This window comes from Primulina tabacum, chromosome 15, assembly GCF_025594145.1.
Source record: "Primulina tabacum isolate GXHZ01 chromosome 15, ASM2559414v2, whole genome shotgun sequence".
Classification (NCBI taxonomy): domain Eukaryota; kingdom Viridiplantae; phylum Streptophyta; class Magnoliopsida; order Lamiales; family Gesneriaceae; genus Primulina; species Primulina tabacum.
This window is the reverse complement of record NC_134564.1, coordinates 3,219,310-3,245,813: the sequence shown is the minus strand read 5'-3', so window position 1 is coordinate 3,245,813 and position 26,504 is coordinate 3,219,310. Positions and strand designations below refer to the sequence as shown.

At 34.7% G+C, this 26,504-nt stretch overlaps 6 protein-coding genes across 7 annotated transcripts; 4 read left to right on the top strand and 2 right to left on the bottom strand.

Moving 5' to 3' along the window:
* Window positions 1-409: 409 nt before the first annotated feature.
* LOC142527439 (elicitor-responsive protein 3-like) lies at window positions 410-3,225 on the top strand. The gene is made up of 7 exons (XM_075632247.1): window positions 410-576; window positions 653-757; window positions 834-960; window positions 1,066-1,137; window positions 2,450-2,495; window positions 2,581-2,845; window positions 2,933-3,225. Exons 1-7 carry the CDS (start codon window positions 534-536, stop codon window positions 2,971-2,973), a joined length of 699 nt encoding a protein of 232 aa, XP_075488362.1. The 5' UTR covers window positions 410-533; the 3' UTR covers window positions 2,974-3,225.
* Window positions 3,226-4,310: 1,085 nt separating this feature from the next.
* On the top strand, window positions 4,311-4,946 carry LOC142525794 (uncharacterized). The gene has a single exon (XM_075630083.1). It carries the CDS (start codon window positions 4,311-4,313, stop codon window positions 4,944-4,946), a length of 636 nt encoding a protein of 211 aa, XP_075486198.1.
* Window positions 4,947-5,049: 103 nt separating this feature from the next.
* LOC142525793 (uncharacterized) lies at window positions 5,050-6,164 on the top strand. Its single transcript, XM_075630082.1, has 2 exons — window positions 5,050-5,465; window positions 5,810-6,164. Exons 1-2 carry the CDS (start codon window positions 5,050-5,052, stop codon window positions 6,162-6,164), a joined length of 771 nt encoding a protein of 256 aa, XP_075486197.1.
* A 5,253-nt stretch (window positions 6,165-11,417) lies between these two features.
* Window positions 11,418-12,812, top strand: LOC142527866 (uncharacterized). Its single transcript, XM_075632843.1, has one exon. The coding sequence runs from the start codon at window positions 11,468-11,470 to the stop codon at window positions 12,647-12,649; it is 1,182 nt and encodes a 393-aa protein (XP_075488958.1). The 5' UTR covers window positions 11,418-11,467; the 3' UTR covers window positions 12,650-12,812.
* Window positions 12,813-16,214: 3,402 nt separating this feature from the next.
* LOC142527542 (stress enhanced protein 1, chloroplastic) lies at window positions 16,215-18,607 on the bottom strand. 2 transcript variants are annotated; one of them, XM_075632377.1, is made up of 5 exons: window positions 18,476-18,607; window positions 18,305-18,394; window positions 17,375-17,553; window positions 17,051-17,180; window positions 16,641-16,952 (listed from the first exon to the last, which is right to left on the bottom strand). In XM_075632377.1, the coding sequence occupies exons 1-4, from the start codon at window positions 18,528-18,530 to the stop codon at window positions 17,052-17,054; spliced, it is 453 nt and encodes a 150-aa protein (XP_075488492.1). In that variant the 5' UTR covers window positions 18,531-18,607; the 3' UTR covers window positions 16,641-16,952; window position 17,051. The 2 variants fall into 2 exon arrangements, with proteins under 2 accessions (XP_075488494.1, XP_075488492.1); XM_075632379.1 differs by lacking the exons at window positions 16,641-16,952; window positions 17,051-17,180 and adding an exon at window positions 16,215-16,459.
* A 3,607-nt stretch (window positions 18,608-22,214) lies between these two features.
* LOC142526952 (D-3-phosphoglycerate dehydrogenase 3, chloroplastic-like) lies at window positions 22,215-26,087 on the bottom strand. Its single transcript, XM_075631643.1, has 5 exons — window positions 25,464-26,087; window positions 23,979-24,355; window positions 23,489-23,599; window positions 23,305-23,400; window positions 22,215-23,014 (listed from the first exon to the last, which is right to left on the bottom strand). Exons 1-5 carry the CDS (start codon window positions 26,008-26,010, stop codon window positions 22,343-22,345), a joined length of 1,803 nt encoding a protein of 600 aa, XP_075487758.1. The 5' UTR covers window positions 26,011-26,087; the 3' UTR covers window positions 22,215-22,342.
* Between the last annotated feature and the right edge of the window lie 417 nt (window positions 26,088-26,504).

Genomic DNA, 26,504 nt, shown 5'->3' with positions numbered 1-26,504 from the left:
GGAGACCAACTTCCGACGTGGTACCCTAACTATTCAGAAACAAGTAGATATCAAATTATAATATTTGACAAAACTTAGAATTTATAGCTTTCTTTAACGATTGCTTATATAAGAATTTATATATATATATATATATATCATCTGTTTGTTAAAATACAATACTTGATGATGTGCACTTTTTACAGAAGATCGATCACATGATCATCTTGTGGACATCATATCATATGAGATAAATTTAAAAAATTATCAAATTAAACTAGATCAACACAGTAGAAAATCAAAATCCAAAATTTAGTCGTCTCCGAAAACAATTATCCGGGAAAAAACATAATTTTTGGTCTGAATTGAGTACGTTTCCACGCAGCATTGTACCATTTGTACGCATGTAACAATGTAATAATGTTTCATTTCATGGTCAGCTACTGATTTCTGAATTCTTCAACAAATAGTAAGTAAAATATCTATAAAGTCAGAAGCGGTGACGCCAAGTTCGTGTTCTAAACTCAGAATCCACCATCATCATCTCTTCTTCGATGTCGATTTCTGGGATCCAAGGTCAACCCCTGGAGGTCACCGGTACTGTTTCTCTTCTTTATCCGAGGTTTTCTTGTAAAAAAAATTGCTTGCTTTATGGGTATGTTTCGGATGGCAGTTGTTGCTTGTACCAAGTTGAAAGATACTGAATGGATTTCGAGGCAAGATCCCTACGTCTGTGTCGAATATGCTAGCACCAAGTTTCGTACTCGTACTTGTACAGGTACATCACCGATTTCGTGTAATACATACAGCTAGCTTGCTATTTTTTGTTTTAATTTTGGCGAAATTTTATGTAGATGGAGGGAAAAGTCCGACTTTTCAAGAGAAATTCGTGCTTACGCTGATAGAAGGTTTGCGGGAGATCAATGTTTCTGTATGGAACAGCAATACTCTGACTTATGATGATTTTATCGGCAGCGGAAAGTAAATTTTTTTCTCTTTTTTATGGCTTGTGTGGGTCTGATTATGATTCTTTTGAATATCTGTGAAGTCTTTTTCTTAGCTTGATCTTGAATTGGGTGTGTTTAGGATTCTGTTACAGAAAGTTCTATCCAATGGTTATGACGACAGCTCATGGCCTCTTCAGGACAAGAAAGGCAGGTATAATTCCCACTAAACAAACTGCAGCATTTCGATTTATGTCTTAAGCATTTTGTGTGATCTTGTGTCCATGTAATCGTTTGTTTGCTCGTGTTTGGTGTTGGCTTTTTGAGGCTGCTTTATGAGACGTGTTTGCTGCATTGCGAGTGAGCTTGTGTATTTTATGAACTGGTTGAAAGAACTTTGTCTGAGCTTATTATATTCATGTAAAATTTTTGCTTGTGTTTGTTCTTTAAGACTATATTGAAACTTGCATTTGCAGCATTGTGGTGAATCTGTATAATTAGGAATCTTGCATCTGCATAATGACACAACATCTCCAAAGTACTCATAGTCGATTATCATTATTGTATCGGCACACAAAACATTAATTATCTGTTCTTTTATATTCGTCTTATTAAGCATGGTAAAATGATGAATTTTTAGATAATTATTGTTGAAAATACCGCATCAGACAACCAACTTCCCCATATACCATACTTCTTTTGTCTTTTGGATTGAATATAGTTTTTAGCATCCAAAATGTACAACCAAGAGCATCTCTTCCTCCCTACATGCCTACTCGTCAACTGAAAAGTTGATTTCTGTTTAAGCCCATTATCCTCTGCCAAATGAATCTCATAGGCAGAACTTCTGTAACTTTACGTTGGGAAGCCAACATGTGAATTGTCTCTTGAAGATGGAGTGGGTGATTATTCTCTTCCATAAACTCATTAACATTATACTTGCTGTCCACATGCGTGACTCCCATTTTTACTTTACAATTTGTTCGAGTCTCAAGCCGAGGCCGGAGTGTGAAAGAATATTTTTCCTTCTTTACCAACATCCTCCATTCTCATATGTCCGAGTATCCTCGTGAATCTTTTTAGAATGAAGATTTGATTTTTCTCCAAGAATGTTATGTTGATCATGTTTAGCACTGCTTGTATATAGTTGCCACCTCCATCCAGTGCCACCAGCCCGTGAGATGGATGTATCTTTTTCAGAAATTTTTGACTTCTTTAAAGCTAAAGTGTGAAATTTGATTTTCATTATTCGGATAAACTTTCATCGGAAGTTTCTGGCGGAGGCTCGCTTTGTTTTTAGTGCTTGCAGGTTTACAATATGCTCCACTTATTACGTTGTTCTTGGCCTTCGATCTTTATCGATGTGATATTGCCACTCTAATCTCTATCTTTCAAAATCTGTTAAATTATGATTGTAATATGATATGTAAAACAAGAACCTATAGATGCTTGCATCTACATGATTATTTATCATGTATTTGGAATGAATTTCTGGACACCTGATGCATGTAATCTCTCCTTTTCAGACATGCTGGAGAAATTAAGTTAATAATGCACTATTCTACTGCCAATGTAAGCTATATTCCATTTTGTTTCGTGCAAGTACCCGGAAATTATTGCAGTATCTGAAGCTTATGATCATGTTTTATGTTTTCAGAAACCAGCCAAAACCCCGGCACCATCAGCTCCTCCTTACCCGGGTATGCCAGCACCTCAAGCCCCTCATTACCCTGCACATGTGCCACCATATCCTCCAACAAGTATCCCAGAACCAGCTTCTTATCAATCTTACCCTCCTAATCCAACTGGATATCCCCCATCCCCGTATCATCAACCTGTTACTTATCCTCCAAATTATCCCCCTGGGCCATCGCATTCAATGTATCCTCCACCACCGCACATTCCACATCATCATCCTCCTGGTAAGATTTCTCCGCTCTTCACTTGTGCAGAATCGCGTTCCTTTGAAAAAGCGTAAACGTAATGGAATTTATGGTTTTTTATGACAGGGTTGTATCCTCCGCCACCTTATCCTCCACCACCTTACTAAGACAAGCTTTTGCTCGTTGATCTGGTTCTGCTTAGCCAAAGAATTTGTGTTGTGCTTTGTTGTTAAAAGTATTGTAATTTTTTCCTCAATTATTTCACCATCTGGAGTATTCGGTAGGTCGGATTCTATTATATTTTTTCGTCTTTTGTTTTTCGAAGTTGTTAATGTTGCAAGGACATTGTAAAAAGTAAAAATGTAAAATCATATTGTAAAAGTAGCAATTGGTTCTTTGAACTGACATTAAATCCTCGAGGAAATTTTTTTCGAAAGCAATACTACTCATTTATTTTTTTGAAAGAATATTGGCTTCTGGTGAAACTAAATTTAGTGGAAGTTCCTGAAATTTGAGAAAAACGTGTGTTTTTTTTTTTCCTATCAATTTTTCAGATTGATATATATTATGTATTTAATGTCACATCTAATTATCTTTTTCGAGTTATCCCTAGTTATGCCTTTTACATGTAAGCCTGATATTTAGGGAAAATATGCACTATAAGAAAACACTGGTTTTCTCCCTCTTTCACTTGTCTGCGTCATCTCTATTTTTCTCAAACCATCACAATTTTCATTACTTGAAATGGCCATAATTTCATCGTCGGTCGCCACCAGTTTGAAAAATCGATTGTAGATTTGGAAATCCCACGGCTTAAGCTTTTTTTTAATACCAAATTTTCGAAATTTCTCTGTCGTCTTGAAATCAGTAATCGCCCATTGGTCGCCGTTTTCACCGAAAATCATGAGAAAATCTTAGTGTTAGACTTTCTACAACTCGTTCTTATTGTTCTAAGTTAAATTTCAAATTTTAAAGGTAATTTCAGATTTTTGTGTTTCGAAATTTGGGTATTTTGGTTTTTTTGATTTCCGATAATTGATATATATTAAATTGTTGATTGTAGGTACTATATTTGAGCCGATTGGTGGTATTGATAATTTTTTGGAATGTATTTGAGCCTTATTTCAAATTTCCAGCTTTTATATTGGGGATTGTCGATTTTTAGTGTTGATTATTTATTATTTGGATGTTTACATGCTATAGAAAATATAAACGCGAATTTATGGAATTTTGTAGAAACTTTTGAAAAATTCAGAATTATGTAAATGAGATTTTCGAATTTATAAGGCTGTAAAAATTTTATATTTAAATGTGTTATTCCTAAGATTGTCAAATGTTAACTTCGGAATTGTTTTGAAATAATTATAATTGTTCGAGATTTATTGGATTAAAATAACAATTTTTTAGTGTAGGTAATGTTGATCTGATTCAATTAGCCATAATAAGTTAACCTAAAGTGATATTTTATGGTATAGACGGCACCAAGGAGAAAAGAAACTCGACAATGAAGAAAAGGAAAATCGACTCATTTTTTAAACAACAAGAGCAGACATCGACAAGTCAGGACCATTCTCCATACAATATTGATGTTTCAAATCCCAGTGATCAACAACTTAACAAATCTCCTAGAATTGATGTTGATGTGAGTTTTCTTGAACCTGATCTGGCATTACGTACTCCGATATGGAAATATCCTGTTAATCAAATGGATGAAATTAGACGAGCTTATATCAAGATGAGGTCATATCAACCAATTAAGAAAGAGTATCCACCGACCAAATTTGGAAGTCAAAATCGACAATTCCAAAGTCACTTGTTTAAAAAATTTACTTGGTTAGAGTACTCTCATTCGAAAGATACTGCATTTTGTTTTCCGAGCTTCTTGTTTGAACATAAGCATCCTCGTAATCCTGCATTTATAATGGAAGGATTCAAATATTGGAAGCGAGTTAATGATGACGATAGATACACATTTTTTAAGCATATAAAATGCAATACTTCACCACATAACAATGCTGTGAAATATCTTGATAATTTGATGAATATACCTCGTCATATTGACAAAGTGATAAATGCACAATCTTCAGAAGAAAAACAGAATAACAAGTTGCGGCTTACAACAACTATTGTAAGCATTTGATGGCTCACTTTGCAAGCATGCGTATTTAGAGTGCATGATGAATCTGCATCTTCTAATAATCATGGAAATTTTATCGAGCAGATAGATTTTATAGGAAAAATGAATGAGTATTGGGGACATCGTCTTAGAGAAAGCTCCTAATAATGCAAAGTATACTTCACCAGATATTCAGAAAGATGTCTTGAATATCATTTCCAACCAAGTGAGAGCCAAGATTCGTAAAGAAATTGGGGATGCAAAATTCTGCATTTTAGTTGATGAAGCAAGAGATGCATCTAACAAGAAGCAGATGGCTATTGTATTAAGATTTGTAGATACTGAAGGCTTTTTACGAGAGCGGTTCTTTGCCATTGTACACGTGACAGATACAATTGCTGCAATACTTAAGAAAGAAATATCTGATGCACTTGGTCGTTATGACTTGCATATCCACAACATGCATAGACAGAGATATGATGGTGCAAGCAATATGTGTGATTCTTGGAATGGATTGCAGGCTCTTTTCTTGAAAGATTGCTCGTGTGCATATTATGTACATCCATATAGTACTTGTGTATGTTGATCTAGTCAATTATTGCATGTAATTAAAATTTATATGTAGCTCGAAAATTATACTAAGAAATTTTTATCCATAGATCGCACTAAAAAAGCCGTTAGCGAAGATTTTGAATTCCGTCATTTGAGATAGTGAAATATATATATTCATATGGTTTAACTAGCATTAACTGCTGCTGCTGAAAAGGAGGTCTCCATTTGGTTATTCTTTTCAAAATTGAATTCCATTTGTAATCTCATCAATGCATCTCCTAAACGACACGGTGAGTTACATTCTGCTCAAAGAATTGAAGTTGTGCATATGGTAGCGCTACTGGTGAACGTGATACAGATAGAGGATGTAATCAAATTGGAAATTTATTACGACCTGGAAAGACTCGTTGGAGTTCTAATTTCGACTCATTTTGTAGCATGATTAATATGTATAGCTATGTGATTACCGTGTTAGAAAATATGGTGAATGATGGAGCTTTTAATTACATTCGTGGTGAAGCTAGTGGTGCATTGATTGCGATAAAGTCTTTTGATTTCATATTCATATTACACTTGATGAATAAGATAATGAGGATAACAAATCTGCTTTATCGAGCATTGCAAGAGAAATCTCTAGATATTTTAAGTGGAATAGATTATATTTCAATGACTAAAAATTTAAGGATTTGATCTCCCACTTAGTCATGTGAAAGAAGTTTGTGTCAAGTATGACATTGAGATACCTCACGTGGAAGCTTGTTATAAATCCGGTACAGGCCGTTCTTGTCAACATAATGATTCAATCACAGTTGAGCACCACTATCGATTTGATGTATTTACAGCTGCAATAGATTTTCAAGTTGAAGAGCTTAATAATATATTCAAGGATGAGACAATTGAATTCTTAAACTTAGTTGTGCTTTGGAACCTAAAGAAAATTTTAAGCTTCTTGATGTTGATCATATCTATCGACTTGATGAGAAATTCTATTATCTTGATTTCGATTCACAATATTTGCATCACTTGAGAATGCAATTGGTCACTATAGACTTGATATTGCTGGCCATGGAAGATTTCAGAATTTAACAACTATTTCTGAATTATGTCGAAGATTAATTGAGACAAATAATTCAGGAACCTACGATTTGATTGACAGGTGATTTATACATTTTAATCTACATCGTTTACTTATTTATCGAATCTTATATATTTATTTAATTGACATGTTGATTCGTCTTGTTTTAACTTTTCCCGTTTCTACATCAACAACAGAACGAGCATTTTCAGCAATGAAACTTATTAAAATAGCTCTTTGTAACAAGATGGAAGCAGAGTTTTTCGGAGATTCTATGGTAATCTACATCGAACGAGATTTGGTTGAAAAAATTGATAACGATTTAATAATTAATGAGTTTTATTCTAAAAAGAATCGAAATGCATAACTTCAGTAGTGTTTTAGCTCCATGTTTTTGAAGGTATTAAATATTAAATATTCTTGTTCTATATTTTCATAAAGGCAATGTTTACATATTTTTTATTTAAAATTTTAGTTAATTGTTTATTTTATAAGCATGAGACGTAGCCAGCCCCAGGTAATTTTGAATCTTGGCTATGCCCCAGCCTGGAGAGGACTGCAACGAGCAGAAATCTCACTCACGGGCCTAAACAACGAGCAAATACTCGAACATGAGAGCAAGGGATCACTCAACGAAAACGGTTAATTTCAAATGAAGTCCCAAACAAATTTTGTTCATATAGTTTAGATATTAAATGACAGACGGATAAAAAAAAAAGGACAGGATATTAATTTCAAGAACATGTAGATTTTGGCCTTAGATGCAGTTTAAACTTGTGAATTTTATTTTGAAATCATATTTATGAGATGTTTATCCATATAACTTAATATCTGTTGTTTGAGTAAGATGAACATAAATTTTAGATTCCATGAAAAGGAAAACTTTTATACATCAAAATTCAAATCGTCAAAGCTGTTTAAATTTATAATTTGAAAATAATAACTCACTTTTGAGGGTAATAAATTGGAATAAATTCAAATTTTTTAACCTTTTCTATTGTTATGATTACGATATAAATATTCAATTTTTCATAAAGATATAAACTCCAAATTTGGAGTAGGCTGGATAGCATTGTTGGTCTGTGTGGTGCCGATATGTTTGTTCTGTTTCACTAATTTTGTGGACGAAATAGAACTAAATAAATGGAATCAAGAATCATTTGCTTTTCTTCCTACTTGGATAAGGATGCTTCTCACGAGTTATGAGTTTTAAATATTCTTTTCCTATTGATCATGATTAATAAATTTTATATATAAATATATATACACACAAATATAAATGTATTAAATTTTAAAATTTTAATATTGGATTACCCATTAAGAATTTTTAATATAGTACACTTTATGTTGAAATTATTTTATAATTTATGAGATGATCAATCAACAATAACAAAAATAAACTAAATAACACCAGATCGAACACTTATCATTAGGTCAAAATTTATAATTGTTAGTCAAGACGTAATTTTTTTTCTTATACTAGTATCATTACAAATTACACCTACTTGGTGATAATGGATCAGAATGTTAGGCTCATGAGTCAAGAGATGTGCGTGTTTATCTGATGGTGTTGTCACATATCCCTTAGATATCATTCTTATAATTTCCACATCGTCAGCCTTGTCCTTACAAATACACTATTACTCGTTAACATCTAGTCAGCCCAACCAGCCAACTAGATCAAGCAGCGCAAAATTAGTAGTTTGACGCACGAAAATTTCTCAGAAGTTCATCCATCTCAGTCTCAATCATGCTTGTTTAATCCAACACTCACCCCAAGAAGTATAAAAAATATGCTTCTTAGGAGACTTGAACTCATAACGTCGTTCTGATACCAATTGTTAGGATAATCATTTACCATTAAACCAAAGCTATAATTTTTAACCAAAACACAACTTTATTTGCTTATGCTCATGATAGCGCAGAGTGCACCTACTTGGGTGCTAATGACTTAAGTTGTTAGGTTCATGAGTTTGGAGACGTGTGGTTCTATCTACTAGTGCTTCTTATATCCCTTAGGTATCAAAATTGTCATTTCTCTACCGCCAGTCTTATCCCCAGAAAAGACAGTATTACCCGCTAAAAATTAGCATAACTCCTTTCCCTACATTCAAATTTCCAGTATGTGATTTCGCCTGTCATATAAGAAAATCAGCTCATCTAGCAAACCAAATCAAGTAGCGCAATATCAGCCGATAGGTTTAAGATTGAAGAATTATCACTCATCCACGTTTAACCAAACAAAATTCTTATAGTATTAATTTATATGTTTTATCTTTTTTATTTATATAATGTACATATTAAATTAAACATTTATCGTTTTAAAAAAACACGATATTGTATAAAAAATTAAAAATAATGTACTCTTGGTACTTAAAAAAAAACTAGAATACATTTGAATATTGCACTCTAAAATGAGTTTTACATATCGTATAGGTTTAAGATTGAAGAATTATCATTTGATTTTTAACCAATATATTATGAAATTTTATAATTTTGGTCATGTACGTTTTTTTCTTTAAACGATGATTATCGATATCATCAAATTTCAAAATATATATATTTTTACAATTTTTTCATTTTTTCCATGGGATTTTTTCATGTCAATGTCTTATCGATGTTGTGTATAGGTTACGTCGATATCATGTCAGCGCCAATTGCCATGTTGGGAATAATACTAAAATTTTCAAACAAAAACACACACACAAAACACAAATATAATAATATAATTGTCAAATAACATAAATTGCAAAAACGCAAACTTACATTGTTGAAATTGCAATTTTACTCAATGCGTTCAAGTGTGCACAATATCAATTAAAGGAATTGATTCTATCTCAAATATTCATATTATCATTTTCATCTTATACTGTATATTAAAGTTGGATTTAATAGATACAAATTAGTGACTTGGTATGTTTTTTAGAATCTCTAAAATATTCCCTATTTATTTTTTAGTATCTTAAATTAATTTATAGATTTTAAAAACAGGAATACTCATATACAAAAAAATCAATTATACAAACATGCAAAACGTGCTCAAGATCACTAATACATATAATAATTCCAAAATATATTTAGAAAGAAAAAAAAAAGTTACCATTTTTGTTGGACGAAGATGTGATTTCATTGCGCTTCATGGAAGATTCATTTTTCAATTTTAATTAGAGTTGCCAAAATAGATTGAGCTCGTAAAATTGACACGTCCCATCAATAAACGAGTTGGATTGACAATTTCCCGACCCTCCCAAATAGAAAACGTCCCACCTCATCCCACATGTTATGACTAAACATTGATGGGTTGACAATTTCTCAACCAGCCCAAATGGTGATCCGTCATGTCTCGTTGACCCGTTTTGAATGCTCTACTTTGATATTAATCTACACACCTTATGTAATTTCTTGAATGATTGACTCAAGAGAATTTAGTAGGCTTCAAAATGCTACTAATATATTTCTTCAGCAGGACATTTATGAACTGGTCGATATGTATACAATGAGATCTTACCGTGTGAAGGATTTGTCTGAAAATCATTGGATACCATCGGATAACACGAATTAAACTTCACGTTATCAGGTGGATCATCAATCATTTTACTAAAATCAAAGTTATAAGACAAAAACTTGTGTGAGACGGTCTCACCGGTGGTATTTTATGAAACATATATCTTATTTGGGTCATCTATGAAAAAATATTACTTGTTATGCTATGAGTATTACTTTTTATTGTGAATATCGGTATGGTTGACTCATCTCACAGATAAAGATAGTGTATCACAAAAAACATACTCTAGTTATAAAAGGTCAAATAATTGAATCGACAACCACAAGCTAGATGCTTTTTGGCTTAAAGTGATGTCTTCTTCATTTATGATTAATTTCCAACATTTATATAAAATTTTGACTATCTCAATTTGGCTAATAATTGGAATATATCTTTTCTGCACATCTTGGTTAATTTTTATTAATCGTTTGAACATCCTCATAGACAAGGGTTCCAATTACATTTTAAAGGATAAGATACATCCATTGAAGTGGGGAATGGACAACTTGAAATTTTTTCAAATATTGGTCACGCCAAGTAATAGGGAAACATTTGTTTTGCTTCCAAAAAAGTTGAGTTGAAAGGGATTTAATTGTAGAATAGTAAATTTTCAATTATAAACTTCACATGTCAAAATTATTAATTCTAAGCATGTGAAAATTTTTTGATCGTCACACCAAACTGTTGCTGTCACACTTTGATCATAAAAGGGTCATTGAAATTTAGATATCTCATAATCATAGAAACCTAATTTTGGATTCTACCAAGATCTTGTTACGAAATTTTCTGCTATATTTGATATTTCAAATAGTGTTATATTTTGTTCAAACAAGTCACGTTTGCACGAATTAATAAAAATTAAACATATCAAACATTATATATAAATAAAGTAAAACAAATCACGAAAAAACATTTGATTTCGTCTCGGTTCTATATTAAAACTTATCATAATTATATTGTTCATATTTGTTAGTTGTCCTACGTCGGTTGGATAAAATTTTTTAGAGTTACATATATGGACTTGTATAATCTTCTTTCTTGAGTTAATTTTTGAGATTATATTAAGTTCAGATCTCAATCTTAACAATATTTTTATTAACACTAAAATCATTGAACAATAATAATAATTTAGTATAAGGTCTTACTTGGGAAACCAAAAACTCGCTATTCTCGGTTTCTTAAGAAACATTCATGTGAAAGATACACTGTACGGTTTTTGAAATATGAAATTTAATAATTGTTGCTAAAATTATCATGATGTTAATTTTAAAAAGCATGATAAGATTTCATATTATATAATATGAATATATATAATATGAAATCTTTTGATGAAAATCTTTGAACCAATGCCAACTCCAAAAGGTTAAACCAGAAATGGCACTCCTCACTTGGCCAAACCTCTCCATTTTCACCATGCCTAACCATTTTATCCTCCCTTTTTTCTTCATCTTCTCCATTTTCACCGTTGACTCAACCACCTCCCCCGGAGACATCGCCGCCCTAATGGCCTTCAAGTCCGCCGTAAAACCAGCCTCCATCCCGCCCACCTCCTGCCTCGCCACCTGGAACTTCTCTACCGACCCATGCTCGGCCCCCAGAACCACGCACTTCACCTGCGGCGTCACCTGCTCCGGCTACCGAGTGATCCAGCTCACCCTTGATTCGCAATCTTACTCAGGAACCCTCAGCCCGCTCGTATCCAAGCTCACTCGACTCATCACACTCGACCTCAGCGATAACGCTTTCTACGGCACCATTCCCTCCTCCATTTCTTCCCTTCTCAACTTGAAAAGTTTGATCCTTCGAGCTAATTACTTCGAGGGTTCAATCCCTTCTTCCCTCACGAATCTTAAATCCCTCGAAACCCTGGATGTTTCCCGCAACTCGCTTTCCGGCACGTTGCCGGATATGAATTCTCTGACCGGGTTAGCCAACCTCGACGTCAGCTACAATAATCTCACCGAAAATATCCCCATACTTCCGCCAAATCTCAAGGAGTTAGCAATGAAATCCAATTCATTGTCCGGGTACTTACCCATATATTCTTTCTCCGGGCTGGCCTTGTTAATGGTGTTGGAGCTGAGCAATAACTTGTTCTCCGGGACGCTGGATTCTTGGCTCTTCCTCTTGCCTTCTTTGCAGCAAGTAAATTTATCAAACAATTCCTTCACAATTGCCTTCGTCGCCAAGCCTCCATCGGGCTTCAGTAGCGATCTCGTGGCCGTTGATCTGAATTTCAATAAAATCGAGGGGCTTCTGCCAGTGAATTTTACGGAATACCCGATGCTGCGGTCACTGGCATTGAGCCACAACCATTTCAGAGGGCCGATTCCGAAGCAGTTCAGCAGGATGGAATATTTGCAGAGGCTATATCTGGACGGGAATTATCTGAATGGGTCTCCTCCGGCGGCGCTTTTCGCTGGCGGGGGACCGGTTTCCGGTAGTCTGGGAGATAATTGCCTGGTGAATTGCCCGGTTTCTTCGGAACTATGCTCGAAATTGCAGAAACCTAAGTCAGTATGCCAGCAGGCTTATGGTGGGAAACACAAAGTATAGAGGGTCAGTTAAAGTCAATGTCTTTAGATTTTTATTTATATTTTATATATAAATATCTGTCGTGTAAGTACTGAGTAGAGATATTATTAATTACAATTATTTTTCAGTCTTTTTGTATTATTGGATTCATTTTAAAATAAATTAAACGGATCGTTTATTATTATCTCTAGAAAACAAAAATAAAGATGAATCGCCCAGTTTGTCCCCTTCCTAATAGAATCTTTCCTTCAAACAACAAGTTCGGAAATTAATATTATTTATCTCAGTTCCACTTCAACTCGAAATATTAGAACATATCCGTTAGCTATCCGCACTATTATTCGAAGGCAAAAACTTGTGTAAGACGGTCTCGCGAGTCGTATTTTGTGAAACAGATCTCTTATTTAGATCATCTATGAAAAATATTACTTTTTATGTTAAAAGTATTATTTTTTATTGTTAATATCAGTGGAGTTGACATGTTTCACATGTAAAGATTCGTGAGACTGTCTCACAAGAAACACTCTTATTCGAAAATAAATACTTGAAAAGTCTCAAAATATCCGAGTCGTGACCACCCTTAATCCACATCCTTGAGTAAAGTCTCTCCAAGTGTTATTTCTTGAATACTCGTACAACGAATCGAAATGTTTGGTTTATGATACATAGGATTAAATATGTTTAGACAATTGACATGATACGAAATTTCAATTAGTTCAAAATACGTAAATTTCTTTTATATTTAAAACGGGTTGATATCATAATATAACATGCGCATGGCATGATATGAATTAAATCAAATCAAGTAAGTATTCACTAGAAATTAATTGCACAATATAAAAGGATGGTGGGAGGAAAGCTGTTTTCAAATAAATGAATTTTATAAAAATTAAAATTAAAGTTGCAAATTGGTCAAGGGATGTCGGAGGTTCACAGGAATCCAAGAAAAATTCATAAAGTAAGTGTCAAGATAACTGTGTCATCATATGTATATCAGAAAATATATATAATACCGATATTGTTGCTCTGTTTGTAAACCATAATAATTTAATTTTCAATTAATTTTATATATCTTCAATGCATAAGCATAACATAACCATCCTAAAAGAAATAAACAATTTTCTTTTTATTTGTTTCATTTTACTATGTTGTTCATATTTTGAAAATATATGTTAGGATGAAACGCTCATCACAAGAACAAAAATTATAGTTGATAATCAATGAATAATTTTATTTTTTTTATACATGTGATGATACAGAGTGCACCTAATTAATTATTAATAGACCGGGTTATTAGGCCCGTGAGTATATGGAATATGTGTCAATTTGTTGGTGTTGTCTCACATTCATTATAGATCAGTCTTATCTTGTTTCTTACCGCCGGCTCTCTTTACCCGTTAAGGTCCGGTTCGCTCTTTTACGGTCCACTTAGCCGACCAGATCAAGTGACACAATGTCAGTATTTTGATGCACGAGAACTTCCTAGGAAGTCGCACATCGTAGTACTATTCTCTCTCGTGTACACTTAACTCAACTTTCACCCCCAAAAAATATATAAAGATGCTTCTTGAGATACTTGAACTCATGACCTCGCTCGGATATCAATTGTTAGGATCAAGCGCATACAACTAGACAAAAACCTATAGTTGTTAGCCAAGATGCAACTTTATTTTATTATATTTCTGGCAATGCAGATTGCATCTACTTAAGTGCTAATGGGTCGTACTGTCAGACCCATCAGTCCAAGGAGACATGTTTCTATCTATTGGTGATGTCTCGCATCCCTTAGTGATCAATTTTATTTTTTTTACCATCGGTCATGTCATCAAGTGAGAGTAAATATTATCCGTTAAAATCTGAAGTCACTCTTTTACGACATACTTAATCAACCAGATAAAACTACATAACGTTAACAGCTTGACGCACGAGAACTTTCTAGGAGGTCACTTATCACCATTATTACTCTCAGTTCATGCACATTTAACTAAAAAAATTGGAGCTTAATATTTGAAAATCCGATACAATGTTTTGGTATTCACTTTTTAGATAATTGTTCCTCTAATGTCCGAAAGGCTGAAACTTGCACTAACCTACTGATTTCCCCAGCCAGAGAACAACCTCATTTGCGATTTTTCTATTTTAGTGCAGATGTTACATTAAAATAATTTTATTTTTTCACCAAATACAACATTTGTCTTTACCCATTTATTTCAAATGTCACACTAAAAGGAATATTCGTAGAATATTTTTTAAATTTTACTTACATTTTTCTTATGATATATTTAATATCTATTTAATATATTTACACGATATTAATATTATATAATTAATAAATGCAATTATAATAACATTTAAAATTTTATTTTAATTATTATATATTTATTAAAATATAAATCATTTGAATTGATATATTAATTAATGTTTAAAGAATTAGACATATAATTACCAACTCAATTATATAGTCACAGTTAAGTTAATGTTTTTGAATGTTGAATTAGGAATTATAATATTGTATTTATTATATGGGCTAAATAATTTTTTCGCTAATTAAATATTTTTTAAATCATTATAAAATTAACTTCAATATATATTACAAATTTGTAAATTCAATTCGATTATTATTTATCAAATTAAACTATTTTCTTAATTATATGTTATCACTGAAAAATGAGTAAAAAATTTTAAAAATGTATATCATTGCAATGACAAATTTGGTGCAATTGCAAGGCCATTGGAGCAGCGAACATTTCCCTACCATTTTCAGGTGGACCCGCCTCGTCTTCCACTCAATTTAAGGGTGAATTAAAAGTTTGATGAACCTCCAAGGTGGGTTAAGTGTAATCACCAATTTAATTTTTAAAAATATTTATATTCAAGTCATTGGGAATTGACATATAGGACTTGGACAATACTATTGTTTGAGTTATTTTTGGAGTTAATTTAAATTTAATTCTTAATTTTAACATGATATCACATCCCATGAGAGGCGGAGCCACCTGGTTGTTTACCCGAACTTTTGGCCTAATATTTTTTTTTTAAAAAAATATATATGTAAATTTTGTATAATTCTAAAATAATATAATATTAGCTCGAGTAGATCAATTTAAAATATTAAAAAATTTTAGAGTTTAAAATTCCAACCTAGACGGAACCATATTTCTGGCTCTGCCACTATCCCCCATTACATGTTGAAATATCTTATGAACCATCCGATAATATAAACTTCACGTTCTAATTATTTATTTCTAGGAACAAGAAGTTTTAAATTTCTCACATCGATTGAATCAAGTCATTGAAAGATTATATATAAATTTAAACAATTCTCTCTTTTGAGTTAGTTTTTGTTCTTGAATTAAATTTTAAGTCTCAAAACGTTTCTTACATAGGTGAAGAAACAATATCCTTTGGGATTTGAAGCACATGGATAATTTCATAATGTAATAGTAGACGTTTTGGTGGTGTTCTATATAAACAAATAATCTATATAAAAACATTAACTGACTATTTCAAATTTTAAATGCAGTTTTTCTATAAAAATATTTCAAATTTCACTTTGAAATATAATCTGCCCGAGCATGCGCACAAATGCCATATAAACGTGGGAAACAAATATGACAGAATTTACATATTCAATGGGCAAGTACATGGTAAATTATACATGGACAAAAAATAGTAACTCAACAGAAAAAGATTTGAAAATGGAAGTGGGGAGAGAAATATAACTGATCAATTGTTGGATGCAGATTGGAAGATGAAGACTGCGAGTAGAACTCCCACCAGTGCTGTAACTGTCAATGCTGCTATGGGCAATGGTGTTATCAGCCCAACATTCTGAAAATAGGAAGAGTCAATATTTCACTATAATTCGCCACTTGGGGGAGCGAGACCGAACTTCAATCCATCATAAAAAGTTTCCCACCCTTTCTTTGATTATGGAAGAGGTGGACATGGTTTTATAAAACTACACAACGGACTCTTCCAGCAATTTTAGTCTATTATTGCGAAATGAATAAGGACAACTAGTAGTTTCTAGCGGAGTCCGTATCTAAAGTTTTTTTTTGCATGCTCAAGTGACCTAGATTGTGATACATAATACCAGCAAAAGTTCCCAATCTCCACAAAAGCCTCTCCCAGATTAGGCTTCCTAAGATTGGGGAGGAGAATGAGACATCAAGGGCACAAGGCGCAGAATCATGCGTTGCATGTGCCTGAACAAAAGCTTGTTGTGGTGTGTAAATACCCGAACAAAATGCCAACTCTTCCTTTTCCTTTGGTCTTTTCAAATACCCTCCTCAGCTATGGTTTCTTTTTACTCTATGCTATACTGATGATTAAAGCCAAATGATATTATTAGTATTTCCCTTCTTTTAGGGTAAAGAACAAATTAAAGTCACTTAGAACATAATGAAAAGTGAATCTCACATCATGAACTTGAAAGACCGTGTGCATCCTCCCGTCCAACTAGGTACATCATGAGAAATGCCTTACATGGAGTATATATGATGCTACTCGTACCAAAATACAGACCACATAACCAGGGCAGACCCGAGATCTGGAAGAGGGGATGGCACATGAATTTTTTATAGAAAAAATTACATATAAAATTTAAGGATGGTCAAAGTATGCCAATAGCCCCGCTACCTTCTGTGCCCAAGAATAACTAAGAGGAATTGGAAAATTCGAACTCAAGCAATTGTCAATAGAAGATTCAAAATCTCAACAAAAGCATTTGTAAAGATGGAATACCTCTAGGAGTCCTTTTCCTGTCGCGATTTCGATGCTAATAGCTGCAGTAAAGCCTACCATTGCCAGTCTCCCAATCCATATATCTAAACCATTCCCCTCCTTAGTGTTCTGCTCACATCTAATGGAAACAGATTTTGAATTTTGTGCTGTAAATCTCTGGTAAAATGGTTTCTGAATCACTGTAAAAGAAAATAAACAATAGCAAGATTACACTCAAATTCCTTGAACCAAGTCCATCTTCACCATGGCCTAAGCAGGAGCTAGTGGCGGTAGCCACTGCCAGATTTATGTCTTGAGTTTTCTAAAACTATCACAATCTCTTATGATAATACTTGAACTGAAGCACATGACAATAGCCCTAATAAGCTAAATAATTTAGCTACGTGTTCATGAGAGAACCCCGGACCGAAAAACAAAAAAGAAATTAAAAATAGTCTAAATTTTTCTAAAAAACTTCCACTGTGGCCTATGTCAACAAAGAAATCGAACCATCCACCCAGCGGCAAAGATTTTTTTCGAGTTCTTTATCACTCCTTGCGATTTCTCGCTCCACGACCAACAGTTCTATTTCCAACTTCACCATTAACCTCAAAAGGAACATTGTTTGACATTTTATGCCAAAACTTTTCCAAAACCATTACTCTTATCTCTCCACAAAACAAATACATTAAATTAAAGAGCCACGCAATACATCATAGCGGTCCTATTCGAAAATTCAGTTCCGTTCTATTTAAGATTGGCATTTGAAATAACCAAAAAAAATTAAAAATAAGGTAGCGAAACGATAAACTGAACCAAGCAGCGAGAGAAAGATAAGCAGAATCGTTGCCGTTTCTCCTCAACAAACACAAATACGAATTGTGAAAGTTACAGCAAGCATACATTACAATCAAAACTTGTTGGGGACAAAAAGAAGCAAATACATCTTACAGAGAGGACAGCCAGTAGCAAATACGGTTACGATTTTGCGCGGGACACGAGAAAAGGCAAGAGTTTGTGCTGGAATCATCCCACCGCCATCTGCAAAATGCGAGTAACCAGGGACAGTAAGAATGGTAGGTAGCACAAGGAGCATCGAAAACTATATGATATCAAATCTACCGCGAATTGAAGCGTAGCAGCGGAGAGGAGAAGAAATCTGCGTTGCTGCCGCCATCTCACTGTAAGCCTCCCAATGGCTATCAGGATTTGGGAATTTATTCAAGTAGGGAAAGGAAATGTCAACTCGTAACATTTATCAATTTATAAAAAATCGTATGTTTACTGTCACATATTTATTATAACAACGTATCTATTTTACTTGCATTTTTTTTAACATTAAAACTCATTATTTATAGATCACACATTCCACTTAATCATCTTAAATTTTTTTCATATTAAATAAATATGTTTTATAATATTTAAATTATTATTCTAATTTTTAAAAATAATGTACTTTTAATAAAATAATTTTATTAATTTTAAAAAATAATATTAATATTATTTAAATATTTTGTAACGGCTAGTTTTCAATTGTTAGTATAAAAAGTTAAAAAATAAAAATAAAAGATAAATAAAAAATAAAAAATGATTAATTTAAAATTAAAAAATTAAAAATTATAAAAAAAATCCAAAAAAATAATCTAAAAAAATAAAAATACAATAGAAAAAAAATTAATTTAAAAAGTTAAAAAAATAATAAAAAAATCTAAAAGAAACCTAAAAAAAATAAAAGATGATGAAATGTGTGGGCTCACAATAAAATTAAAAAAAATAAGAGAGAGAGGCGTTACCTCTCTCTCTTTTGTGAGTGGGTATTATAATGCTCACTCACAATGGAGAGAGGAACCCCAATGTTGATGGCCTCACAGCGGACTACGAACACGTGTTACGCATACGTGTTGTATATTACATAATAAAATATATATATATACTATATATAAAGTTTGAGCGAGATAAAAATAGACATCAACTTTCTCTTCCAATTTTGCTCTTATGTGATATGTGATAATTGATTTTTCCCATATGATTAAATAATTGTAAGGAAATGGTAGGACTTGATTTTTGTATATTATAATGAGATATGTACATTGGGAGATTAATTGTTGGGAATATTTAAGTCAATATATAATACCTACACTTGTGCATACAAATTCGAAATTTGAGGGAGGAGTAATACAAGATCATGGAAGAGATATGCAAGCCTAGGTAGTAAGGAAAGAAAATAATTACATGCATGATGGATTGTGGCCTAAATCTCGAAATTTAGGGATGCCATGGCATATTGATACAAGAGCATATCCATGCACGAATAAGGAAGCCTTGAACATGGAAGCAAATCAACAATCGTGCACAAGGAATCGGCAAGGTTGACCATGATTCAGCAAATCCTCCCCACCCTTACACCTAGATTCGAAATTGAGGAAAGAGATCAAGAAATAAATCTCACCAATTAAGTAGCTGAATTTTCGAAATTAGCAAAGAATATTATAGGAAAATTGTGAGATTTGTCATGGTTTTTGGTATGATTTGAATACCAAAATTAATACCCTTCCCTCCACCTATAAATACTCCACCATTCCCCACTCATTCCCTACACAAGATTTCGAAATTCCCTGCTAAGAAACTCGAAAATCCAGCAGCCATCCTAGCCGAAACTTTGCACAAAAATCGTCTCAAAATCATCCAAGAAATCGAGTCGAAGCGCCGTCCGAGCAAGAACGAGAAGCGACCCTATTTCCGAGCCGAGCATTCACGTTTTAGTACATCCAAACACGGTAAGGGGGCTGTTTTTAAAACTCAAAGTTTCGAATTTTATGCATATGTGAATTTTTCGGTTTTTGAAAATACAGTCGAGTACATGTCCTTTCCTACTCCTTTTCTTGTGTCGAATTGTCATACTGTTTTAAGCACTGTGAGGAGTCGACTGTATATGGGTGGGAATCCCAACCATGACGTACCCTTACGCGGTGAGGGATATAACCGTTATACGGCCTCGCCCCCTTAGAGGAGTAAAAATTAGGGACTGACGTCAGTAAACCATAGAAAGTTAGATAAATCACAGTGGCTGGTAAAAATTATGCATGTGTTATGAAATATGTATGCAACTCATGTTTATGTTCGAAATCTATGCATGTTGTTTTTATTGTGTTCGATATTCCCCCGCTTGCTGAGTATTCCCAAATACTCACCCCCCTTACAATATGTCCCAGATAAGTCCGAAGAACAGGTCGATGATGAGAAGTTCGAACAGTTTTGGGGTTGGTGATTCGCAAGAATAGTAGTAGATTTTATTTCGAATATTCTGATTTAAACGAATTGTAAGACGCTTCCGCATTGATCACTTTTTCGTTGGATTTCGTTATTGTAAAGACAGTTGTTACGTTTAAATTATGATATATAAACTGGTTTGGTTTATACCGTGCTACGAAATGCTTGTTGTTTCGATTGTGTGATTGTTAAACAACGCCGGTGTCAATCCCGATTTTCGGGGCGTGACATGATACAAATGTTACACTTTTATTTTTTGTTTTTTTTTTTAAATTTCAACAAACACTTAAATTTTTATTTTTTTTTAATTTCAATCATTCAAATAGCATTTTAATAATTATAAAAAAATTGTACACACATGCGCACACGTATGCAGAGTAACTAGTTATAATTAATTTTGCTCACGTTTGTGTGGCGAGGAAACTGATTTATGAGTTATTTATTTATTCGGTAATTTGAAATTTGAAAGAAAATCCATGGAAATTAGGGTTAATTTTTTTAATTTGAAGGTACATGGTTATGTGTCTTGATTGTGTTCAGTTGAAGTAGTTATATATCGAAGCTTGGAAAAAGAGCTTTGGTTAAAATGATGATGGAATTCAGTTATGAAAGGGATTCTTCTGAAACGGAAAGCGCATTTGAAAAACCGTGCTTAAGGCACCAACTAATTAACTTTTCTTGGTAATTCAAGATTTAGACAAGTGGGAGACCAAATTGGGAGGGAGGCTCAAGCAAAACCGAATACTCTATTAAAAAAATAAGTTCAAGATTCTGAATTCTGGCAGCTCGTAGCATATTGTGCTGGTACAGGTGGATCCATGTTAGTCATCTGATCTGCTGCTGGTGTTGCATTTATGGGGATGGAGAATGTCCAATTCTTTCGGTACCTGCGGAACGTATATTTTGCAAGACAAGTATCATCTACGAGACTAAATGAATTTTTCATACCTTAAACTGAGCCACTCTATTTTTTCTTTTCCTCAGGTAAGTGGCTTTGCTTTTGCTGGTTATGCGGCTGGTATTGCTGCGTATTTGGCTGTTCACCATCGCCCCGTGTCCCTTCCGACTACTCTTGCTCATGTCCCATTCCTTTCTGGTTCATCAGTAGGGAACTATTGTTTGTCATTGACTTCTTGGTAACATTTAGCCACTGTATCTTAATAATGCTTTTGTGATTAGGAAGTTGCAAAAGATATTGTAATTTCTTATTACCAGTGAAATATGAAGTAACGAAGTTAATGGCCAACTGTTTTGAATGAATCAAAACATGATGTCTGACCTGTTTTATAGTTCAAGACAATGTAGTTGTCCTAACTTTTAGTTAAGCGCCATTTCATTTTCTAAACTAAATATCTCATACGTTTAATTTTTACTGATGGCAGTTACAAGGACGTAATGATCCTGCACTGAATAATGCGCAGAAACACTTGAACTGTGCCACTGAAACTAGTATGTGGTTCAAAAGATAGGCTATTCATGCCAGCTATAAGTGATGACTGACGATGGATAGGAAAAGTTCGAACCACTAAAAGGGCGAATTGTTTTAAATAAAAGATTGCATGCTGTTTGCTTTTTGCAGATATATGGAAACTTGAAAGCAGAAAGAAGGATACAAGGAATACTTGCAAAATTTGTTGATACACTGGATTGGAAGTTGATTTTTCCTTGTGTTGTATTTCACAAAAATTGGGTGCTGTACAACAAAAGAATAATGAATCTTTACAACTTAAGGTAGACAAATTCCTCAACAGCTGAGATTTCTCCAATCCTTCTCAATGACTGTCTGCTTGGTTCCTCATCGACTCCAATAGCCATTATAGCTTGCTTCCTCGGAGCTATCCTTCCAACACTCATAAAGCTCACATTCACGTTCTCCTCGCCCAGAATGCTACCAACTTTTCCTATCATTCCAGGCTGATCAACTTGCCGGCAGAGTATGATATTGCCTTCTAAGCTAACATCTACCCCAAAAGATCCTACTTTTGTCAAGTGTGGGATTCCATCTTTAACCCGACCTTCGACATTGATTTCGCCAAAATCAGATATTGCACTGGCAAATCTTGATTCCACGCTGAAGATTTGAACTTGGATTGAATCAAGTGGGCTTTCTGGTGAACCATCAAGTATAATACGTTCTTCAACTATGTGTAGTCCTCTTTGTTTAGCATTGAAATCAGCGTTCACCAGATTTACAAAAACGCTTGAGATAGGCTCAATCAGACCCTTGATGATCATGGCACGAAGCACGCGTGTGTCGAGATCATCTGGGGCCCTAGCGGAAGCATATGTGATTTTTACATTGGTTACGCCACTACCACCTGCCACTAACTGGACAGCAAGGCGACCGAGTTTTTCTGAAAGAGTAACATAAGGCTTCAGCTCTGAGAGAACCTGCAATCAAAAAATTTATGTAGATAGAAACTTCGACAGTTTACAAAGGCAGTCCTGTTTTCCACAGTAAGAGTTGTACTCTCTCTCTCTCTCACTTCATTAAAAACTAGCGACAGGTCGATATCATAAAATCTCCATCAATGGCCAAAATACATTTCCTTGTACAACAAAATAATAACAAAGCATGACAAGCACCATAAATTAGGATCACAGCTCAATCAGATAGTGGCTGTGTCCCTTTGGAAAAACAAAGGGCTAAATTTTGTAGTAACCGTGCTTAATAAGAGTACCTGTGCAGGAACCATGGGAGCATTGACAGCAGTTGCAGCAAGCTCCCCGTTCAAGGCTCCTAAAACAGCTTCAGCTATTTCAATGGCCACTCCTTCCTATATTTAATTCAAACAGGAAGAGTTATGAAAAACTAAAATTGGGGAGATTCAGAAATCAAGAAAGATCAAGCAGCATTGTGCAAACCTGAGCTTCCATTGTACTGGCACCAAGATGTGGACTAGCAGTTACATTCTCATGCTGTACCAACTTGCTGCCCCTGGGCGGCGGCTCTTCCGTAAAGACATCAAGTGCTGCCTGCAACGACACTTTTGAGAAAATTTTTATTTAAGATAACCTCTTATGAGCTTGAACTTCTAAGAAAAATAGTTTCTAATATGACATTAGATCACGAGTTCGAAACCAGCAGACACAATCCCCATCATATTTCATTTAAGTGGTCTTAAGTGATTATTTTAGGGCTCTTGTTGCCGAACACCCAAACACATGTAGGAGCACGCCTTGAATATTAATTTGCACATATATTTCCCAATCGTAAGCTAAGATGTGAGTGTATTGTAAAGTATAAATATTATACTCGGGCCACTTTCCATGACTTCGAGCTTTTCAGAAAAGTGACTTCTAACAATAATTACCACATCATTGATCATTTGTTATTCGCAGATGAAGCAAGAACCTGGGCTACAATGCCGGCATCCAGGGCTCTAACTAATGCTTCTTCGTCAATCACTGCCCCTCGTGCAATGTTGACAATCCGGACTCCTTTTTTCATCATAGCAAAAGTTTCATCATTTAAAATTTTGGCAGTGGAAGCTGTCAGTGGCATGTGAAGTGAGATAAAGTCGGCTGACATAATAGCTTCTTCGAAGCTCACAAGTTGTACACCTATGGCCCGTGCACGGTCAGCAGGGGCATATGGATCATGTGCGATGACATGCATTCCAAGTCCCTTAGCACGCCTGGAAACTTCAGACCCCACCTTCCCAAACCCCATTACTGCAAGTGTCTTTCCCACAAGAGACACACCAACATATTTACTTCTCTCCCATTTCCCTGGATTGGTCACAAAATGAAATATTAAGAAAATTCCAAGACAGAGTCAACAACTAACAAACATGCTTAAGCATTGGACACAAAAATTATTTACAGGAATGCTGGAAACAGAAGCTATATTGAGTGGTACAATGCAGAGTCAGGTGGGTTGGATGGATACACCATAATGGAATTGGCAAAATGAAACTGATTAACCTTGATGCCAAGATGAAAATATGCCTAAAGGATTTGGGAACGGCAATGATATGTGATGCTCCACGAAATTCGGGTGACCAAGTTATTATGAGAGAATATCCACTACTTTTGCGTCCACACCAGTAAATCTCGGGGTCGCCACCTACGTCACGATATGAGGTTAGAGGTGTCGGGAGATACCCGGCGAAAAATCCTCCAAACACTCAAGTTAGCAAACGCCTCAAATATGTACTCACAAAAGATAGAGACTTTTGGAGCATATAATGAGATAATGTGAATGTCCCTGTTAAATGGAGAGATAGCTTCTATTTATAGACTTCCATGATGGGCCATGGGCTTGAACCTCATGGGCTCTCTGTTGAGCCTATTTCCCTTAATTAATGGCCGATACCAATCTTTACAACCTTAATCAATTTTTAATTATGCCAAACTAATATTCATAAAAATAAGAAATTTTCTAGATTAATACCCATTATCTCATTATATGCTCCAAAAGTTTCTAGCTTTTATGAGTACATATTTGAGGCGTTTGCTAACTTGAGTGTTGGAGGATTTTTCGCCGAGTATCTCCCGACAGCTCTAACCTCATATCGTGACGTAGGTGGCGACCTCGAGAGTTACTGATGTGGACGCAAAAATAGTGGATATTCTCTCGTAATAAATTGGTCACCTGAATTTCGTGCAGCATCAATATGTATTCATGAAAATGTAATTCTTATATGAAATTAGCATCTTCTGTTTTTATAACCATTATGTTTGAAGCTTGTCTATGACAGCATCTACCTTACTCCAATCACTTGAAACAAAAAAATTCTATATGATCAACGATTTGAAGAAATGCTTCCAAATCAAACACGGGTATGGTGCACTCACATAATTTGATGACTGTGCAAAAATTACGTCGATTACTTACCAGCTTTGATCGATGCGTCCGCTTGAGCAATATTCCTGGCCATGGCCGTTAGGAGAGCAATCCCATGCTCCGCTGCGGCCACTGTGTTAGCCGTTGGCGCGTTCACCACTAAACACCCATGCTCAGTCGCCGCTGCCAGATCCACGTTATCGATTCCAACTCCAGCTCTTCCAACAACCTTCAGCCTCCCGGCCGAGGCTTCGAATACCTCACGGCTCACCCTGGTGCCACTCCTCACAATCAGCGCGTCACATAGCGAAATCTTGGTGCAAAGCTCCTCGAGGCTGAGGTTGTACGAGCAGTCCACGTTGGAGAATTCTTTGAGCAGCTTCAACCCCGCGTCGCCGAGCTTATCAGCAACGAGAATCGTCGGCTTGGCATCCATGGAGAGAACAGAGAACCGGCGAGGTTGATGGTGGCGACGGCGGCGGGAGAAGGAAAAGGAGTTGATGAGGAAAGTGGAGGAGAGGGCCCGGTGGCCTAGCCATGAGACGACGATGGACTGCGGCGGAAGTTTAATGTTCGTTAACGAAGGTGAAGCCGCCATTTTAAAATAACGATAATACCAGTCTTACGGTGGTATGTGCTAACTTGCACCTGGAGGTGCGGAGTGCCGGATAAAAGGAGTGGAAATGGTGCGATTTTATAAGCTGGAAACTGGGGGTGTACCAGATTGGGTTTGCCTTGGTGGGGTCGGGAGGCAAAATAACAATTTTTTTTAGTAATTTATAATGATTTTACTTAAGGACAAGTTGCTTAAAACTCACTTTATTTCAGTGTTGAAATTTACTCATTTTTAACCAACAAATTTAATTTGCATTTAATTTCATAATTACATCTATACATATCATCGATGTCATTTAAAATATTGATGTTCAATTCATGAAGCTTATCAATCAAGGAACCAATATAAGACATATTTAAATTTCGAAAAATTGAAAAGTTTTATTATCATATGGATAAAAAAAATTAATTTGTCCAAATATGAAACTAAATTCAAATTCCGTCTAAAAATGATGCAAACAAAAGTGTTTTTCAAAA

Bases quoted from the DNA above. Each gene is read 5' to 3' on its own strand.
- LOC142527542 (XM_075632377.1), bottom strand. From the start codon at position 18,530: ATGGCGGCAGCAACGCAGATTTCTTCTCCTCTCCGCTGCTACGCTTCA. The intron at 17,554-18,304 runs GTAAGATGTATT...TTTCTTTTACAG, and splicing joins TGCTACTGGCTGTCCTCTCT to TGATTCAGAAACCATTTTAC. The intron at 17,181-17,374 runs GTATTCCATCTT...CCCCTCTTCCAG, and splicing joins CAGGAAAAGGACTCCTAGAG to ATCTCGGGTCTGCCCTGGTT.
- LOC142527866 (XM_075632843.1), top strand. From the start codon at position 11,468: ATGGCACTCCTCACTTGGCCAAACCTCTCCATTTTCACCATGCCTAAC.
- LOC142527439 (XM_075632247.1), top strand. From the start codon at position 534: ATGTCGATTTCTGGGATCCAAGGTCAACCCCTGGAGGTCACCG. The intron at 577-652 runs GTACTGTTTCTC...TTCGGATGGCAG, and splicing joins TCAACCCCTGGAGGTCACCG to TTGTTGCTTGTACCAAGTTG. The intron at 2,846-2,932 runs GTAAGATTTCTC...TTTTTATGACAG, and splicing joins TCCACATCATCATCCTCCTG to GGTTGTATCCTCCGCCACCT.
- LOC142525793 (XM_075630082.1), top strand. From the start codon at position 5,050: ATGAGTATTGGGGACATCGTCTTAGAGAAAGCTCCTAATAATGCAAAG. The intron at 5,466-5,809 runs GTGTGCATATTA...TGCATATGGTAG, and splicing joins CTTTTCTTGAAAGATTGCTC to CGCTACTGGTGAACGTGATA.
- LOC142525794 (XM_075630083.1), top strand. From the start codon at position 4,311: ATGAAGAAAAGGAAAATCGACTCATTTTTTAAACAACAAGAGCAGACA.
- LOC142526952 (XM_075631643.1), bottom strand. From the start codon at position 26,010: ATGGCGGCTTCACCTTCGTTAACGAACATTAAACTTCCGCCGCAGTCC. The intron at 24,356-25,463 runs GTAAGTAATCGA...TGACCAATCCAG, and splicing joins GGACGCATCGATCAAAGCTG to GGAAATGGGAGAGAAGTAAA. The intron at 23,015-23,304 runs GTACTCTTATTA...TTTTGATTGCAG, and splicing joins CTCCCATGGTTCCTGCACAG to GTTCTCTCAGAGCTGAAGCC.